The sequence below is a fragment of the Chroicocephalus ridibundus genome, chromosome 1 (genome assembly GCF_963924245.1).
Source record: "Chroicocephalus ridibundus chromosome 1, bChrRid1.1, whole genome shotgun sequence".
In the NCBI taxonomy this organism is placed as follows: Eukaryota; Metazoa; Chordata; class Aves; order Charadriiformes; family Laridae; genus Chroicocephalus; species Chroicocephalus ridibundus.
Window position 1 is genome coordinate 81,768,390 of NC_086284.1, and position 18,810 is coordinate 81,787,199.

The window sequence follows — 18,810 nt, forward strand, 5'->3', positions numbered from 1 at the left end:
GGCATATGATGTTTTACTATATTTTCTCCTATTCTGTTCCGATATCTATGGGAGGGACATCATTATATCCTACACTTCCATCTTTGGCAAGAGTATGTATGCACACCTACTCTTAAAACTTAACAGTTCTTCAGTAGTCATGTTATTGACTCAATACCAGGCACCATCAAATTTTACGCTCACACTCTTCTACTTAGCATACTAATTATTTACAGTGTAATTGCATGAAATTCACATGATAAATTACAGGAATGTACTTCCTTTCTTTTTGGCATGTCTTACTAGTTCAGAAGATACTAAATATTTCAACCAGTAGTAGCAGCCATATCTATCACAAGCTGATGGATGCATATATTTTCATTTCCCTTTAAAAGAAAAACAAACAAGCAAATAAATGAATAAATTCCATGCAGTACCGTTCTCAACAGAAAATATTTGTGACAAATATCCCCTATCTTATTCCAATTGTCTTGATATATTATTATAAAATTTCTCCTCTTTCATCTGTGAAAGGCAACAAGCTCAATAAACATCATTGGCAATATAAATACTTTGTTTCACTATCACAAGTTCTTTTAATATTGTAAAAGCATGTAGAAAAGTGTAATCTCAGCAGTAAAAAACAGCACAAATAATGATCTTACAGATGAAACATGCAGTCTAAAATTTGATTGTAATTATACATTGGTAGTTCCACAGACCCATTCACATTTATAAATAAAGTTTTCTGTACAAAAATCCAATTTTAGAAGAATTACTGAAGTGCATAGCAAAGCTCTCAAAAGTAACAAGTGTCAAAATTAACACCATCCTTGTAGCTTTAACAGTTGTTTAAAACAGTCTTGAGGGATTTTTTCTATAGAAGACCTGGCTCAGTGAGTGAAGTGCCCTTCACCAGAGCTGGTATTTCCTAAAAACATTTGCAAAGGGGTTCTGTGGTCATTCGGGAATTAAAGAACTGTCCAAATTAAAATGACCCTTGGACTCATAAACAGAACAGCCTATCTTCAATCTGAAGAAAAAAACCAACACAATATTGTTAACATACACTCAGAAAACACTAATTCAAAGAAACATATGTCAGCCACATAAAAAAAAAAGCTTTCACCACAAAAGTTAAAGCAGTATTTCAGGAAGAAGTCTCATTTCCCAGACATATTTTAATTGCTACAGTCTTTCCATACATCTGCCTTCATTGTAGACATTACAAAAAGACAGACAAGATGTAATGGGTACAGTTTAATTAGCCCACAACTTTATTGTCTCGTCTTTAAAGCACAACCCAACAACAAATCACACCGTGCAAGTTAACACTCTTTTCTCCGTTGCTCCTACTGGTTTGGCCCTCAGCCTGTCCCTTCCAAACCAGCTCTCACTTCTGTAGAAAGCCAACACACAGGACTGCCACGTTAAGCCAATAATAAAGACTGGTGGATGCCAGTTGCATACTGGACAGATGCCACATATCACATCATATAATGAATGTCTTCCTCCTAATTGTATCATGTAAAAAAGAGGAAGTCACGACCCCCTTTCTCCTGACCAGCTCAGTGTTGCTCTCTTTCTCCAGCTCCCAGACCTGTAAACCCTGTTCATATCTGTCTGCAGACCACATTTTTATTCCTACCCTATTTTAAGGAATTGCAACAGCTCCCGAAACAGCAAAGGCTGCAATGACAAAGTTGTGTTGACAATGGATGAAAAACAGGCATCAAGTGAAGGAGCATGTAGAAGGGTGAGTGAGTCTCTAACTTTCCACTTGAAATTTAACATGCCTGCTAACCTGATCCTAGTTGGGATCCTTTGGCCCTGCAATGCCAATAGTATATTCCTGAGGAAAGAACCAGCCTTTTAATGCAGGTTACAATAGATACAATCTATTTCTTCCAGTTTTCTTAGGAGCTTTTTCCAGCTTGTTAAGAACTGTATGCCACAAGAAACATATATTACATGGGACAATTGCTGCAGTCCAGTCTTCTAGACCACCCTGCAACCAACCTAAGACTGTGAAAGGACAGATGAGAGGGAAAGGAAATCAACATGAAATTCTATCATTTGAGATAGATATAATATACTAAAACTACTTATACAGTTTGAGCTACAGCGATATTAACTGGATCTTTCTACAGTAACAATCTTCAGCAGAAGATTTACATTGCGTCATCATAGTGTCATAAAACTTTCCACAAACATGAAAGCCTTTCATGTGCCAGCTTTCTAGAATACAGTCTGATAACTACCTAATGAAGACATACCATAAAAAGAAAATAAATCTCTCCAAGGCAGGACTGAAGCATTTGTCATTAATAAGTCTGGTTACCAGAGTTACAGCTGTTATGCAGAGCAATCATTTCCTGACAGGTCCATCATGTTTCAGACCTTTCTGGCATCAGGTGAAAGAGTTAAAAATTAAGACAGGTTAGTTTGCATTTAAGTTATTTAAAGGCTTATAACATGAGAGAAGTCAAAGCTCAGCCTACATCCCTACCCAAGCCACAGTACCTTAAAGCCTCCAATTAATGTAAACAATTGGATATGGAATTTTCACAGACTTCCACTGCAAGGATCACACCGGCTCTGAAGCCTAGCATTTTATTTTATATCTTGATGTAAATTACCAGCCACAAAAGAAAAACATTATAATATATATCCTTAAGTTCACAAAATGTGGACAACTGAGGTTCATACCAGTTGTCAACATCTTGTATTATCAACAGGCTTTTTACATTAAAATTTTGTTTCTCTTTTTGCAGAAGAGACAAATATTTTAGTTGTTCCATCTTTGGAAAGTCTCAGATACTGGTAGCATGCTCCATAAGTTCTATCCCAATTATAATGTTTCCTTCCATTTTACCAGCCTTCTCACCTGTGTAAAGCAATTAAGAAAGACAGTGAAGTGAAATGGGTTGTGGTACTACAAATATGTTGATAATATTAAAGTTTCTTTTTCATTGGACTGAGGAGCTCTGCTTGATTTGCTTTCTCAGTGGGAAGGTTATGGATGAGAACAACTTGACTGAGGCTCGATCTATACCAGATGGATCTACTAGGTATGAGTAAGCATCTTAGGGGCATGAAAATTTGACATCTGCTCCTTTTATTAAGAGGGTAAGCCATGCCTGTTGATGAAACTTACAGGGATGCTTTGGAATCCTTGAGGGCACCTGGATACATAGAATAACAATCAGTAACTGGGCAATATCTATTTTTTTAGAAAAATATATTTATTTACTGTCTTTAGTGGTACTCAGCTCTGGTTACATCAAAAATTGCTTCTACCTTCCCTTACCATCTGAAGGAATCTCTTCTAAAAATATCTTAATTTGAAGTCAAGGTGCGTTGCATCTGGGAAATAACTGGCAATTCAGTTTCACTTTGTCCTCATGGTATAGTATCATTTACTACCACTCTGAATTTTAACAGATGATGTCAAGATGGTAACAAATTCAAGCTAATTGTCTTTAATCGGCATACTGGGAGATTTCTTGGTGTTATCTATAAATTCTTAACAGACATTTCCAGTACATTTGCACTGGCCTAAGCTTATTCCCACTGAAAGTGCTGGAGACATTACTATCAACTGTAGGGATATGACTCAGGCCAGCAGTGACAGCTCCTGTATTAAACTACTAACCATAGAAAAGGAAGAACTAGTAAGTAACAGTCAGAAGGCTGAAAGATCTCCAGCTAGAGAAAAACACATGAGCTTACACTACATTAATGTGTAAAGCTTTTTATTTTTAAAACTACCTGTGAGTCATGCTTCCTATCCCAAAACAAAGGTAGCCAGTACGTTCTTTAGGAAACTCTAAGTGTTTGTTCCCTTCTGCAATTTGGAAAACGGCTGAGGTTTGGTTTAACTTTCAAAATTAGTCCATGTTGCTGCTCTTTTTTTCTACTTAAGAAAAGGAAGATTTTGAACACCGGAAGGAGGCTTGAAATAATTATTATTTGCTGTTAAACATTTAATCGCCACTGAAATTACAACTTTGGTGCTTTCCACTGCTCAAATGTTTATGTGTGTCGTTCTATGATTAAACAAAATCTTTTACAGGATGAGCAAATATGCTGCATGTGCAGCGTCAAATGCATTCCTACTCTGCTTGGTCAATGAGGATCCATTGGATAGAAAATGCATGAAATTTACCAAAAGCCTACTGTCTTTCACACTGTTTATTTCATTTAATAACTCAAATAAAATCCAACAATAAGCTGCTAACTGCAAAAATCTACATCATCTTTCCTTATTTATTCTGACAAACACGTCCCATAGCTGCTAGTAAGTACTATATGAAGAGTGACACACACCTCATTAATGGAATGATTTTTGCCTCTTTGTGTCAGTTTGCCTAACCTCAAATGTTCCTTCCACCTACTGCACCTTCCAGACCGACCAATGCTTGGCTAATTCGTGATCTCTCAGTTCACAGTTGCATGGAAAGAAATCTCAAAACAGAAGCCTCAAGCTCTCCTAGTTCCAGTTCCCTTACCAAAATTGCTAGATACAAATCAAACATCAACTTACTATGCACTTTTTGTGACTAAGAAAAATGGGGGCAGATTATAATGTGATTCATTATTGTCTAGCTGTAGTTACACAAGTAACGTGATTTCATTGTTTTCAAAGTAGCTATAACCATAATTTAACTGGGACAAAAAACAAACAAAAAAACAAACCAAAAGCTCATTGAATTAGTTTCTATGTAGGAACAAAAATTCTGAGAAAAAAATATTGATTAACCGTCACTGTATTAGGACACATTGTTATTATTTGTGTTACCTCCCCTTCCTCAGCTTTCAACTGTTTGCCACCTCACATATCAGTTCATCCATGTACTAAATTCCAACAAAACACAGTCTTACAGAAAGTAGGATTAATAAATGAATTTATAGTGTCTGGGTCCAAAAATGCCCTGAGGCCTGACCGGCCTCCAGGTACTACTGGTTCCAGTAGTACAAAGAAATCATTAACAGTTAAAAAACACTATCAGTTAACTATAAATGATGTACAGCCCCAGAACTATGGCCTAAATCACAAGATGAGATAAGAAATCATGTTCCTGTATGTAAACCATGATTACTTGTGTTCTTTTTTTTTTCATGTAAATTAATGTGAAGAAAGCTCCCCCAAAGAGTAATCCATAAAAAGGAAAAATAGAAGTATGCTTAAAAATTCTTATAAGAATGGCAAGGAAGGTTGAACTATGTTTGCATCGGATTAAATGAGCACATTATTCTCACCCAGTCTTCATCATCAACCTCAGTCTCTTGTTTCTCTGGACAGAAAACATTTGTCCTGAAGGAATCTTATTATTTCCCTCATATTATCTTATTACAGGATCCATGGCAACTGGATTGCAACCCTCACAGGCAGAAAAAACATAAAGTCTTCACTATCTCGGAGAAGTTTGCAGTTTGAGTTGTGACCACTTGAGAAATTACAGTGGCACCAGTTTGCGAAACTTCTAACTTGAGAGATCAAACTTCTAACTTGAGAGATAACATCCTTGTACTAGACTGTGCCCAACATACTGCCTGGGGAGGCCACTTCCTTTCTCTACTGTATGGGAAAAAAACGTGTACAGCTCTTCTCTCATCACATGACCACGCTTTACTACATATGTGCAACATAGTAAATCCAGCACTTTTGAAAACGCAGAGCACCTGTATAAAAGCCAAAACTTTTCCTAAAGAACTGCAATTACGTAATTCAGAATACACGTAAGTAAATCATAGTATCTAATATAGTATTAAATATAGTATCTTGTCAAGAGAGCAGGTTGCCATCACCAGAACATATTTCTGGTTGAAAACTCTCTGAAGAGTAAGTTCACAATGTTTGGAGAGCAGAAATTGTTCAGAAAGCCAAAGTAGCCTGTTTCTTTGTCCCCCGTTTCTCATAATGCATCAATGTGGTTCAAGTCTTTAGGAAAGACAGAAATGAGGAGCAAGCTGCCACCACCAGCACACACTCAGCCCATAAACTGCCTCCAGACTCCCAAGTTACTTTCAGGAAAGAAATGAATGAAAACAAGCTGAAAAGAAGCCAGCCACAGGTCAGCAGCGTTACCTGAACAGGCTGCACACGTGAGCACCCCTTGTCTAGAACAAACTTAACGCTTATTTTCCTGCATTGGTATGTATGACACAACCACAAATTATCTATAACTTTGTGGTGCATTTTCTTGGAGATTCTACCTGTTTTACTGGACTTTCCAATGAAGACAAAAGGATTTTCAAACCACAGTTTTGCTAAACTACAAACAAGAATAATTAAACTTTTTAAAACAGGTAAAACTCCACGCAACTGAGAAAAAAACAAAAAAAAAAAACAGAAATGAAAAGTATTTACAAACAACTCTTCTTACGTCCATTGTGTCTGTTCCCTGTTTCCAGACTTAGTTTCAATTAATTGTCACAGTAAAATCTACAGTCCCCTCTACTCCTAGACATTTTCTCTTCCCACCATTGTCCTCCCCGGTGTGTGCCTGCCAGAGGTCACACATCTCCAGCTTTCTCCCTTCTGAGACTCTCCGTCTCTTCTTTTGCTTCGCTTCCAAGTTCTGGAGCCATGCCTTCCTCAGGAATCTCAGCTGCTACCAGGGGAGTCACTCCCCTTGCAAGCTTGAGTCAAGTCGCTTCTCTTTTAAAAGAACGTGAGGTAACATACAAACCAAGAAAAAAGAAAACAAAACATGCAGTGTCCATAAAGGTATAATAAGACATGGGGGGCTATTTTGGTGAAAGATGCATGTATTTTCCTGTATTATGTTTTCCATGCATTAATATTTTTACATAATTTTGATGTTATACCTCTTTGACAGTCTAGAGAAACATTGGTGAAAATACAGTTCAAGGAAGTCAAAGGAAATTTGATATAAACTTTGGGCATGGTCGTTCCCAAAATCTGGAAAGATTTTATATTCATTTTGGTGGATGAAAATAAACGTGTGGTTCTTTTTAATCAGACATGAAAGGGACAGGACTCCACTTTCAAGTTTAAAGGGTCCACTTACCTTTTCAACACCCCCAGTTCTCCACCTTCCCATCCTGTGATCTCTTGGACATTAAAAGACTAAAAAAAGGATACAACTAGAGTTGGGATACCAAGTTCACAGCACTCTTCTTCTTTATTGAAAAAGGCTGCATGGGCCTAGTGTTCATACATGGACCTGATCCAGCGGAAATCAACAGAAGGCTTTTTCATGGACTTCAAAGGTTTTTGAAATATAAGGCCTTATAAAGCTCAGCTGTGGGAAAGGTCAAAAAATGAAGATTCTTCGTGTAAACTCCTAGGCAAGTGCTTTTTTGGTGCAAGATTTACATTTGCTAGGCACTGACTACTTAATATCATTATGAATGTGTCTTTTTTCTATCATATTTCTTCTGAACTTGGGTCACGAAAACCCCACGCAACACTACAGGCTAGGGCAAGAGTGGATTGAAAGCTGCCTAGCAGAAAAGGGGAGGTGTTGGTAAACAGCCGGCTGAATATGAGCCAGCAGTGTGATCAGGGGGCCAAGAAGACCAATAGCGTCCTGCCTTGTATTAGAAATAGTGTGGCCAGCAGGACTAGGGAAATGATTGTCCCCCTGTACTTGGCACTGGTGAGGCCCCACCTCAAATACTGTGTTCAGTTTTGGGCCCCTCACTACAAAAAAGACATTGAGGTGCTGGAGCACGTTCAGAGAAGGGCAATGAAGCTGGTGAAGGGTCTAGAGCACACGTCCTATGAGGATCAGCTGAGGGAACTGGAGTTGTTTGGCCTGGAGAAAAGGAGGCTCAAGGGAGACCTTGGCACTCTTTAGTTACCTGAAAGGAGGCTGTAGCCAGGTTGGGCTCTGTCTCTTCTCCAAAATAACACACGATAGGACAAGAGGAAATGGCTTCAAGTTGTGCCAGGGGAGGTTTAGTTTGGGTATTAGGAAAAATTTCTTCACTGAAAGGGTTGTCAAGCATTGGAACAGGCTCCTCAGGGAAGTGGTTGAGTTGCCATCCCTGGGAGGTATTTAAAAGACGTGTAGGTGTGGTGCTTAGGGACATGGTTTAGTGGTGGACTTGGAACGTTGGACTTGATGATCTTAAAAGGTCTTTTCCAACCTAAACAATTCTACGATTCTATATTCCTAATACTCAGTCATTAATCATATTTTCAATCTTTTATTTAGCATCCATATTTTTAAAGTACTTTGTTTTTCTGCTTACAGAAGTTGGATAGGCAATCAAATTCAGATAATCACAGAAAGCAAAAATTCACACGGAATAGCCAATGGAGATGCAGACCAGCTTGTGAATAACAATCTCCAGTTGTAGACACACATAAATTCAGCACTCACTCTTAAGAGGCTTGCCCTTTGCAAAATGACAAATGTTCAGCATCTGGGAAATCAGTCTGGTTTTCAAGCTGTCTCAAAAATGTACTAGGGTTTTTTATTTCCTTACAGGGAACTTACTAAACCAAACACACTTCAGAGCACTAGTTAATCACAGAAACAACCCATCCGCAGACAATGAATAGTGTTTTAATAATAATTTTAATATGAACACTACCTAGTTTATACCCTCTCACTCTGTGGTAAGTGGATACATGTTTCAATGGAAAAAGGATTTACATTTTAGAACTCCCAGTGTTTTTCTTCCTAAAGCTTTCTAATGCTTTTCCAAAGCAACGTCTCTCTCCCCTCCCTGACACACCCCTGTGACATTAAAACTATGCTTTGCCCATGTTCTCTATACATAAGACATCTGCCTCAAAATTTATTAGGAACACTCCTATTTGTTTTTATTGCATTTGGTATCAGGCACATTTACGAAATTAAAAGCAATTCTAATTTCATGAACAAGAGCAAGATAGAATAAAGAATTTTTTTCTAATATGTAAGCATGCACAAGTAAAACGCAAGAGAAGTATCTTGGCAGCTCTTACTGTTCAGTACAATTGTTCACCCATTCGCTTACATTTTCATACAGTTCATTTAATTTGTATTTAAAACTTACACTTGAGACACAGACAAACAGGCACATCTTGGGAAAGCAATGGTAAAGGTTAAAGTCCCAAATCTGAGAAATCAAAACCGCTAGAAAACAATGACCAGGCTCTGTAACCCTTGCACTCACATCAACTGTGCAAGCCTTCATTGATGCCAAAGAGATTTGAGGTTGGTCATAAGAAAGTGAACATAACTCCCACTCCCCAAAATTGGGGAGGTTCATACCAGACCTGGATGCAATTGCAAAGACTAACGGTGGCTCAATTCCACAATACCATGAATAATGCAGGTTTTTTCACTAGATGCAACCATCATTATTCAAAATGAACCTTTCATCTTCAAAGTTTTTACATCAGATCACATCAGAAGATCTGTGCTCCTCTTGTTCACAACAGCAGATCTCAATAATAAGAGTACACCAACTGCCAGAATAATTATCCAGATCATATGCCAGATGAACAATAAAAACAGAAGAATGATTGGGAATTTTAACAAGTTTTGGGAAAATCATAAAGTAATGACAAATGTTTAAATTTGTCCATGGAAAGAAATTAAAAGCAGTGTGCTTCATGAGACATATGAAAGTCAGAATTATTTAACACAAGGACTATTTTTGGAAAGGAGATGAGTACTGAAATGGCAACACAAGCAGATGGCACACATTTCCTAAGTAGTAACATGTAGAAAAGATTGTGAACGTGTCCCAAAAGATCTAAACAAACTCGGTACCTGGGCAGCCTATACATTGGAACTGAAACATTCCAGGAACACACTACATATCTACTACATCTCATTACAAAAGTAGTACATGTCTTTTCAAAAGATTTCATGAAAAGTAATTTACAGTTTCAGAATCATTCAAGACAGTTACAATAGATGGTTTCTTCATGATCTCCATCTTTTCTACAGCAGGGCACAGAGGCACATGCACCCTAGATTTTTCAGGCTGGCCTACTGCTTTCCCATCTGGAATCAATTGCAGATTTTTGCAGGTGCAGTCACTTTGGAGTTACAAGCAATTTGAAGGCAGATGTGCTGGCATGTAGACAACTAGCTGCCTGACTTGTAGGTAAAATCTGGTATTGGGTATCTAGAGGTAATCACTCACAGACTGTTTGCTTGCAGATATAAAATCTGAGAACCTTTTATTATTTATTTAAAAGAATTGCCTGTTTTCCCTCAAAAACTTCAGTTGTCCTGACGGGCAAAAGTCCACCTATAACAGTGAAAAGAACGTCTTACCACCATATAGTTATCAGTCATTCAACATACCAAACTTTTAAGGCTTTATTGTTCCCTCTTACAGCTATTAAATGTTATGCAACATACAGACATATTAACTTAAAATAATATTTTTCCATCCTTTAAAAAACAATTTTGTCTGAGCTTTAGCTGATCTAGCTTACTACTAATTCCTAAATACTAATTTTTAGTACATTACTATTAAACTTATACTAAATCACACTTACAAGGGGAAATCTCTCAATAGTTTCGCTTCATATATCACGAATCTGGCTTATTATTTGAGGGATGTTTACACTGTGTCAAAAGGTTCAACTGGAACTCATCCACGGTCCAGAGAAGTTAGCGTAGGTATGAATACAGAACACCTATGTGACCAAGCTCATCCACACTGTTGCTGGTACATTTTTAAACAGTACCCATATGAACGAGCTTAACGCAGTATCTCGTGAGCCTATTCAAGCAGCAGCCGCAAATCTGGATCGCACTACGTATACATCCCAATATATCTGGATTTCCTTCAAGAATAAAGAAATGAATTTGCTAAGATTCTATTTACTATTGAACACTACCCAAACACACACACAAGAAACAAAAAAAAAAAATCAAACAAAAAAAAACCACAGTGAGATGTACCAATATCTAAACATACGGGACAAAACCAAATCCCATTGGATTTAGTTTCAGCATTTTGGTTTTAATGCACTGACAACCATAAATGGTCATATATAAACATGTAAGAAAATGTAAATAGTGAAAATGAATTCAGAACTGACTAACAATATTTAGTGCATATTATATCTGCAAAACGTAGCTACTACTGTTCTCCGTTCTAGTCGCTCCTCCACATTTGGACTGCTGGGTCCAGTGCTGATGAGAGACAGAGACTCTGTGGAGCAAGTCCAGCAAAGGGACACTAAGATTAAGGAATTGTAGCATCTCTCACACGAGAGGAGGCTGAGAGAACTGGGATTGTTCAGTCTGAATGGAAAAGGTTCAGGCAGTTCTCATCAATGTTTATAAATGTCTGATGGGAGGGAGTAAAGAAGATGGAGCCAGACTCTTCTCAGTGATAACAGAACAAGAGGCAATGGGCAAAAATCAAAACACAGGAAATTCTATTTGAACAGAAGAAACCACTGTGAGGGTGGTTGTACACTAAAACAGTTTGCCAAGAAGTGCCATCCAGCCTCAACTACTCTGTGACTCTGTGAGCATGTGGCTGTGGCCTCTATTTATCCCTGTGACTCCATACAGCAAACACGGACAGTGAGTCTAGCTGGTAACTACCCCCTAAGCTCTTGCCCCTGCCATTCTTCCACCTTCTGGCATGTTCTACCACCCTCTCAGATTCTGACCAAGTAAACAAGACTGACACCTCCTCGACCTTAGCAAACTTGTCAAGTTTCACATATTAAGCAGGAAGACACTTGAGAGGTCTGTAACAGATGGCAGCTAAGACAAAAGATCCATGAGTTCACAGCTCCCAGTAAACACTGCTCTCCATAACATTTTTATGCCGTACCTGCAACCTATGCGCTTACACTGCTGTTCAAGCTCTTATTCACATAGAAAACTTTTAATCATGCTTGCTGAACATGGCTCAGATGGCTGGCAGTAGAGGATAAAATCCAAACTATGTTTTCACTCAACGTGAAAACTGAACGCTAAAGGTCACTGCCATGCCTGATCCCCAAAGTGGAAGGAGTTCATCCACAACTAATGTCACAGATGGGAAAGACTACACCCATAGACAGCAATGCAAGAAATTTAGTTTCACTCCACTAAAACAGAGAGGTTATACAGAAAAACCTTAGCTGAACTAATCTGAGTATTCAAGTCTCTTTTTCAGCTAGCCATACGATGTCCCTATTTATATCCATAACCTTTTCAGGAATACAAAAACTTGTGCAGTAAACCCAGATTCACAAAGAAACTTCAGATAAATCACATTAGAATTCCTAACTTTCTAATTCACCAGCTAAAACACCTGAGAAGGGAACTGCCTTACTAAGAAAATCCTAAGGGAGCAAATGTATCCAAAGACATCACCTTTCTTTGCAACCTCAGTCCCTAAAACAGCATGCCTTCTTCCACACAGGATTCACAGTCTTGATGTTTCTTGTGCAGCCGAGTGCCTTAGCCTCCCCTTTCATTCCAAACTAGAAGAAGAACTGCCTTTCCCATCTTATAAGGGCAGCTTACTAACACACAGGCATGCTCTTTCAGACAGCAGCCAAACAGGTACAGCACTGATCATGACACAGGACCCTCAGGTTCAAATCTACGACTTCTCCACTGTAGACTGGACACTTGATTGTCATGCTCTTGGTTGCGGGAAGAATGTTCTCACCATCCTCCCCTGCTCAGGTGATTTACAGAAAATTTTACCAGAAACAAAGCACAGCAGTAGGAAACATACTTGTCAGCGCAATTATCCAGGAGCATGAGTGGATTCCAATGAATGCTACAGTTACTCCCTCACACATGTTATGAAACAGTCATTCTAAAACCCCAGTCTCAACACCCCAAATAGCTAAAAGTGGTGAGTACCCTGAACATTAGGCTAGAGAGGCATGTTCTCTTTGCCCTACTCTTTCTGGTCGCAAATCAATGAATGCCTCATTCAGTGCTGTCCAGTGGTCCAAGTTCCACAGTTGGGATAAAAATGCTTTCTCTCATCTGCAAAAGTCTAAAGCAAGCTAAAGCTCAATGGTGCACGCACTCCAGGAAGACTGAAGAGGTATGCTAGAGTCCCTTCATTCATAGATTGAATATCATTCTCTACTGTGGATGAGTATATAATTAATATGCTGTTTTACAAAAGAAGAAACCACTATGACCCATTCTGCTTACATTTTTGTTTGTTTGCTTTTTTATGAAAGGACTTTGCGCCAGCATGTTTTGTGTGAAAGTTCTCGGTCTGTAAATAGGCCACAGACAGAAATAAACCGTACATATTTCATTGGGCTGTAACACCCATGTGGCGCAATATCAATCTCATATCAATCACAAATGTCCCTTGGTGAAACCTCTATGTATAATTCCCCAACACCCCCAAAACTGGAAAACTCCTGGCCACGGTAATTTTATAGCAAAAATCAGGCATCTGTGCCTGTTCAACAGGCAGTCTGGAGATCACAGACTGTTCATTTAGGTGACTAATTCTTCTTCTAACCCACATCAATAGCCTACACCAAAAAAAAAAAAATCTTTGACCTGTGAATCGGTTAAAATTATTTTCAACTGAGAATGCACCTTTAAAATAGGCTTAGAACTGCTTCCTAAAAGTAAATTATCAATTAATTATCAATTTATTTTAAAAAAAAAAAAGAACACCTCTCTTGACCCCTTTACAAATAAAGATGGTAAAGAAACATGGGTGAAAATTCTCTGTGGAGGAAAATGAATGAAAATCTCTTGTGAACATATTGGAAATTTGAAAAATATGAGTTGGCATTCAAACAAGGGAGCTAGCAGGTATAGAATTAATCATGATTTCCTGTTCATACTACTTGGCCCTCATTCCCTGTAAAAGGTTGTTAGTGATGTGGTTTTGGTACCATGAACTATGTGAAATGAACTCTCTCTGAAGGCCTCTTGGGGAGGCACCATGTTGTTGGTGCTTCCCACGGAGCACCCAGCTGCTATCTCCCTGACCCTCACCAGTGAGGCTGTGTCTAAAGTAGGGCTGAGAAATGCACAGGTCAGTCTTCCTTCAGTTCTTTTCCTAACTGGGAGACACTAGAGTTCCTTCCTGCTCAAGTTCGGATGAGCTAGTGTTTAGTTCGCTTCAAAGGCTGAATCAGATTACAAGATAAGTGGGCATCTGAAATGAAAAGAACTCCAGAAATTGCGACCAGTTGAGATGAAAGGGGGGGAGGGAGGTGTTTAGAAGGTGGGAGAAGAGAGAGGGAGGAAAGGAGTGTCATATCCTTTAGCCCTCATGGAATAATGTGGCCCAGATCTGCATGTCCTACTGTCCACTGTGTATTATCACTCTGCTGTGAGAACATCGGATGCTTGCTGTACTCTGAAAGTCCCTCCTTAAAAGACAATGGAAATCCTAACTTTTATAAGCGAGAGCACTTTATCTTCCAAACATTACAGTCGTTTCATGTCTAGCAGAAATTTAAACCCTGGTAATTTAGACAAATTACCGTGGGTTTTAGCAGGTTGGGGTTAAAATGCCGAGATTTTCAACTGATTACAAAAAAACAGCCAGTTATCAAGTCCTAACTGAGTAATTTGCAGCTTATTGCACCCTGGCTAATTAAAATGTAATCACTATTGTTTGGCAATGTGCATTCTGTCAGCAGTTTTACATCGGAGAAGAAATCTTGCCAAGAAAACACAAAAAAAAGCCTTTCACCAGGAATTGGCTTGATCTAAACTGCCTCTTTAGCCACTGAAACTGTAAAACAAATAAATTACGACCGCCTGACAACGCAATAAAAAAAATACTAATCCCTCTCCAAGATAATGAACTATTTTAACGGGTACCCTCCTCTCAAGCCATCCCGCGAAGCGGCGACCACGTTGACAGCAAGCGCTCTGCCGCCCCCGGCCCCAGCGGAGCTGCAGGAGAAGCCCTGGCGCGGGGCCGGCCCCTTCCCCACCGCCCTGGGGCGCATCCCTGGTCTCTTTAGTCCAAATCCGGTTACAGGCACCGAACACCTCCTGCTGCCGTTGAAACGAACGCATTAAGTTTTCCTTTCACGCTGACTTTATTTTTTAAATCGGGTTATCCTTAAATATCGCTCATACCAGCCTTCTGCGCCAACACCTTAGCCCTGGACGTTGCCTTACCCAAACCATCTGCCCCAGCGGTTCCAGTGTCAGACTGCCCAGGAAAGGCACAGTGCAAGCGAGGGTGCGCAGGGTGCGCTCCCCGCCCGGTCCCCTGCGCCCTGCAGAGACGCGCCATCCCGAAAGGTGGAGGTGGCTCCCTTCCCACCGGGATGGCCGGCCCTTCCTAAAGGGGCTTGGGGGCTCGGGAGGGAGAAGGGCTGGCGGTTTAGGAGGCTTTCCATCATTTGGATGGGGTCGATTCGGTTTAATACTTTCACAACGTAGAGCAAGTGGGGAAGGGAAAGGTGCGTGTGTAACTGGAAACTGGAAAGGACGGGCAGGTACTCGCTGCTGTTACACCACTTCCCGCATTGCTTCCAGCGCAGTCGCCTTCGGGGCTCACTCTCCCTCATTTCATTTTATACCTCGGGGTTTTCCGCCACTTCAGCCCCATTCACCCCGATTTCCCCATTCCCGTTAGACAGAGACGTGCCCTTCTGATTCAGAAAAAAACTCATCCGCACCCTCACCTTCCAGGAGGTCGGAACCAAGCATTACACGTTCCCGATCATCGCTCTTAAAAAATAAGCACAAACTTTCCCACCAGGCTGGAGACGTGAACCGCCCGCGGGCGGCAGAGCGCGACGGCTCGCCCGGCCCGCGGGCAGGCGGAGCCCCCGGGGGATCGCCCCAGCACCGCCCGTCGCTCGCCAGCACAAGCGCACCCCCGGCCCGGGAGCACCGTGCCGCGGCCGCCCCGCCCGCTCCACGGCTCCGGACATCACCGGAGGCAGCGCCGAGCACCTGCGAAGGAGCCGGGGCAGAGCGGTGCCCCCGCCGCGGGCTCAGCCCCGCCGCCCAGCCGGCTGGCGAGCAGCTGACAAGCGACGTGCTGGCAGCCCCACGATCCGCCGCCTCCTCCCGGCGACCGGTCACTCGGGGACCCCGGCCGGCACCCACACGCACCGGTGGGTCTCGCCGCCGCGGGGCCGTGCCCACCTGCCCGCCGCCTCCAGGTGCCGCCGGCGGCACCCGCAACGCCCCGCTATCCCTCGGGCAAACGGCCCCCCAAGTTTGCCAAGAGGCGCCCCGGCCGTCTTCTCCGTCCCCACCCCGCGCCCGCCGCGCCGGTGCCGGGGGACCGGGCGGGCCGGGCGGCGGCGGCGGGGCGCCCCTGAGCGGCGCCATGCCCCTACCTGGAAATGCTTGAAGAAGGCGGAGATGCGGGTGATCTGGAGGCTCAGGCACCTGGAGGTGCATCTGGCGGTGGAGAAAGCCTCGTCCTGCCTGCGGGGAGCGGCGGCGCCAGCCCCCGGCCCGGCGGGGCTGCCGCAGGCGGCCGTTACCCAGAGGAGCAGGGCGAGGGACGCGCCGGGCGCCCTCCGCACCATCGCTCTGCCAGGAGAGGAGGGCAGAGGGGCGGCCGGGCGCTGCGGGGAGGGGGGCAGCAGGCGCCGGACTGAGCTGCCGCTCGGCGGGCTGGTGCCGGGCTGCGCTGGGGGCAGACACCTCCGCGCCGCAGAAACTACACAAGAAAGTTCAATCATTCAACTCTCCTCACCCCCCTCCCGCCTGCCCGCCCGCCCCGGCCCACAGCCCTCCCCCGCCCGGCAGCGGGCGGGACGAGGCTGACAGCGGCCGCGCCATTGGCTGCGCCGAGCGCCAGTGGCGGGGCGGGCGGGCCGTGTGGCCGCGGGCAGGTCGGCCCGGCGGGGCCGTCGCCGGGCGGTCGGGCTCCCGCTACCAGACCCGCCACCTGTGGGGCACCGGGGTGGGCAGGGGCCGGCACAGCCTCCCGCCCCGTCCTCACACAGGCGCGGGCCAGGGAGGGGGGTCCCACGGAGCGGCGGGGGCGCGCGGCCCGCGCCCGACCCGCGTGGCCGTTGGTCACCGGCGGTTAGCGCGGGGCCGGCAGCCGGCGGCGTGGGGCCCGGCCCGCCGCCCGTGCAGGACCGGGCGCGGCGGCCTGGACCAGGCCGGGGGGGGCGTCACGGCCCGTCCGAGGCTTTGTATGTCCGCAGCCCTGCCAAGCCGCCGGTCCTTACAGCCTCGTCTGCATTAGTCTCTTTCCTTTCGTCTTTTTTTTTTTTTTCTTTTTTTTAAAAACTCTGTGTTTCTTACAGCGAAACTCTGCGGTGAGCATTTGTCCCAGGGTGAAACCCATAAAGGCTCCTCTGAAGAGTTATTTAAGAATGAAAATCTACAAGTCATTAGTCCAAATACCTCTGGGTAATAGCTGCAAAATTAAAACAGTGCCTTGAGCTTTAAAATGGCTCCCATACAGTATACGGCAGCTTAACGTTGGCGTATCTCTGCGCTTTCACTTGCAGGGCTGGGAGCGGCATGCCGAGGTTTGTGGCACAGAGGTTGTGTACGACATTCCTTCCCGTACGCCCTATGGACTGCTGCTCCTGGTGCCAGTATGTGCTACTCAGAAGAGCAAGTGGATCTTTTCTCACCAGAGCCTGTGGATTGAGCCTCCTGAACTTGAAAATCCCAAGGTTGTATGAGCTGAAACAAGAAGTCCTTAGGCCGTTGCAGTAGTTAATGGTAGATTAGCTCACTACCATCAGTAGTAGTTTAACATTGTTGTCAGACTGCAGGAGTCGTCTTTACTGGAACAAATTTTAGCGTAAGTTAAGTGTTCATTAGGAAAGTCACCTAAACTCTCATCAAAAGACGGCAAGGCCTTCAACCACTCTGGCTTGCACTAATTTTACATGGCTATAATTCCTCTCTTTATGGATGTTCTTAGGTACATAAATGTGAAATGAAGCATGTTCCCCAATGTCATTGTTCTTACCAGACTATATGCATACGCTTTCCATACACCCATCTATATCAGAAAATCAAAGTACAAGAAGGTGTGCTAAATCCAAACTAATAAATCAGTAGTTAAATTCTATCTTTAGATTCTAGCTAGAATTTTACTAGCTTACCACAAAAGGCGCAGATTAAAAAGAGAAGAGAGTTCTTGTCGCAGGTATTGCTAACATACAAATAAAGTAAGAAGTGAGACAAAGTTTAGCTATTACTTCGCACCTTACAGTGTCTGTTTTCAGCTGACCAGAAATCTTCACTTGAAAGAAGCCAGGAGGCTGGATTCACTCCTGCAAGTGCTAACAAATTGAAATGACATTTTGTGCCTTTGGATGCTCAAGGGAGCGCAGTTGCCAGAAGATGAGGTCACCTGCCACCTCGCTGCTTGCACTGTGTAAGCGTTCCCTGACGGCTGTTTTGGAAGTGCCCCTGGTCAGGCAAGGAAGACCATCTCAGCTACACCTCCAGAAGTCTCCCCCATCTTTGGAGCTGGAGTGACTGCCTACTTCTTGCAGTGAGCTGATGTCCTAAGTGGCTCAGAAATGCTGTTCCCGGTGCTGACTTATTTTGCCTCTAGAGAACCGGTTACTTCGCCTAATCCAGCATCCTTATATTTAAAAAGAAAAAAACAGCCACATTATAGAACAGCACAGAAATAAATGCACAGGCCTAGCAATATTGTGACAAATAGTGGTGAGCCCGTTCAGGCCTCGGTACTAAGTTCAGGACTTCCCAGTTTCTGGCTAACTTTCATAAAGGTTTTCTTAAGCCTTTACTGAAAATTTCGCAATTTATTTTGCCTTGAGTCAGGAAAAGAAAATTGCTTCACTGATTCATAGTGTTTACAGGTACACCAAATGCTTTCAACTTTTGCCATATTTTAGCAGATAATAAGAACTGCCTGAAAAAATATGTAACTATCTGTAAATCAGATGCAAATCTACAGAGGGCAGATGGTTCTATAGAT

General features: G+C 42.8%; 1 protein-coding gene across 1 annotated transcript in view; it reads right to left on the reverse strand.

Annotated features, from left to right (window-relative positions):
• ANOS1 (anosmin 1) overlaps positions 1 to 16,582 on the reverse strand; it is a 152,125-nt gene extending 135,543 nt beyond the window's left edge. The window contains exon 1 of the mRNA XM_063341293.1: positions 16,220 to 16,582. Within this exon, the coding sequence (XP_063197363.1) occupies positions 16,220 to 16,570 (351 nt within the window). The 5' untranslated portion in view covers positions 16,571 to 16,582. The remainder of the gene's footprint in view (positions 1 to 16,219) is intronic.
• Between the last annotated feature and the right edge of the window lie 2,228 nt (positions 16,583 to 18,810).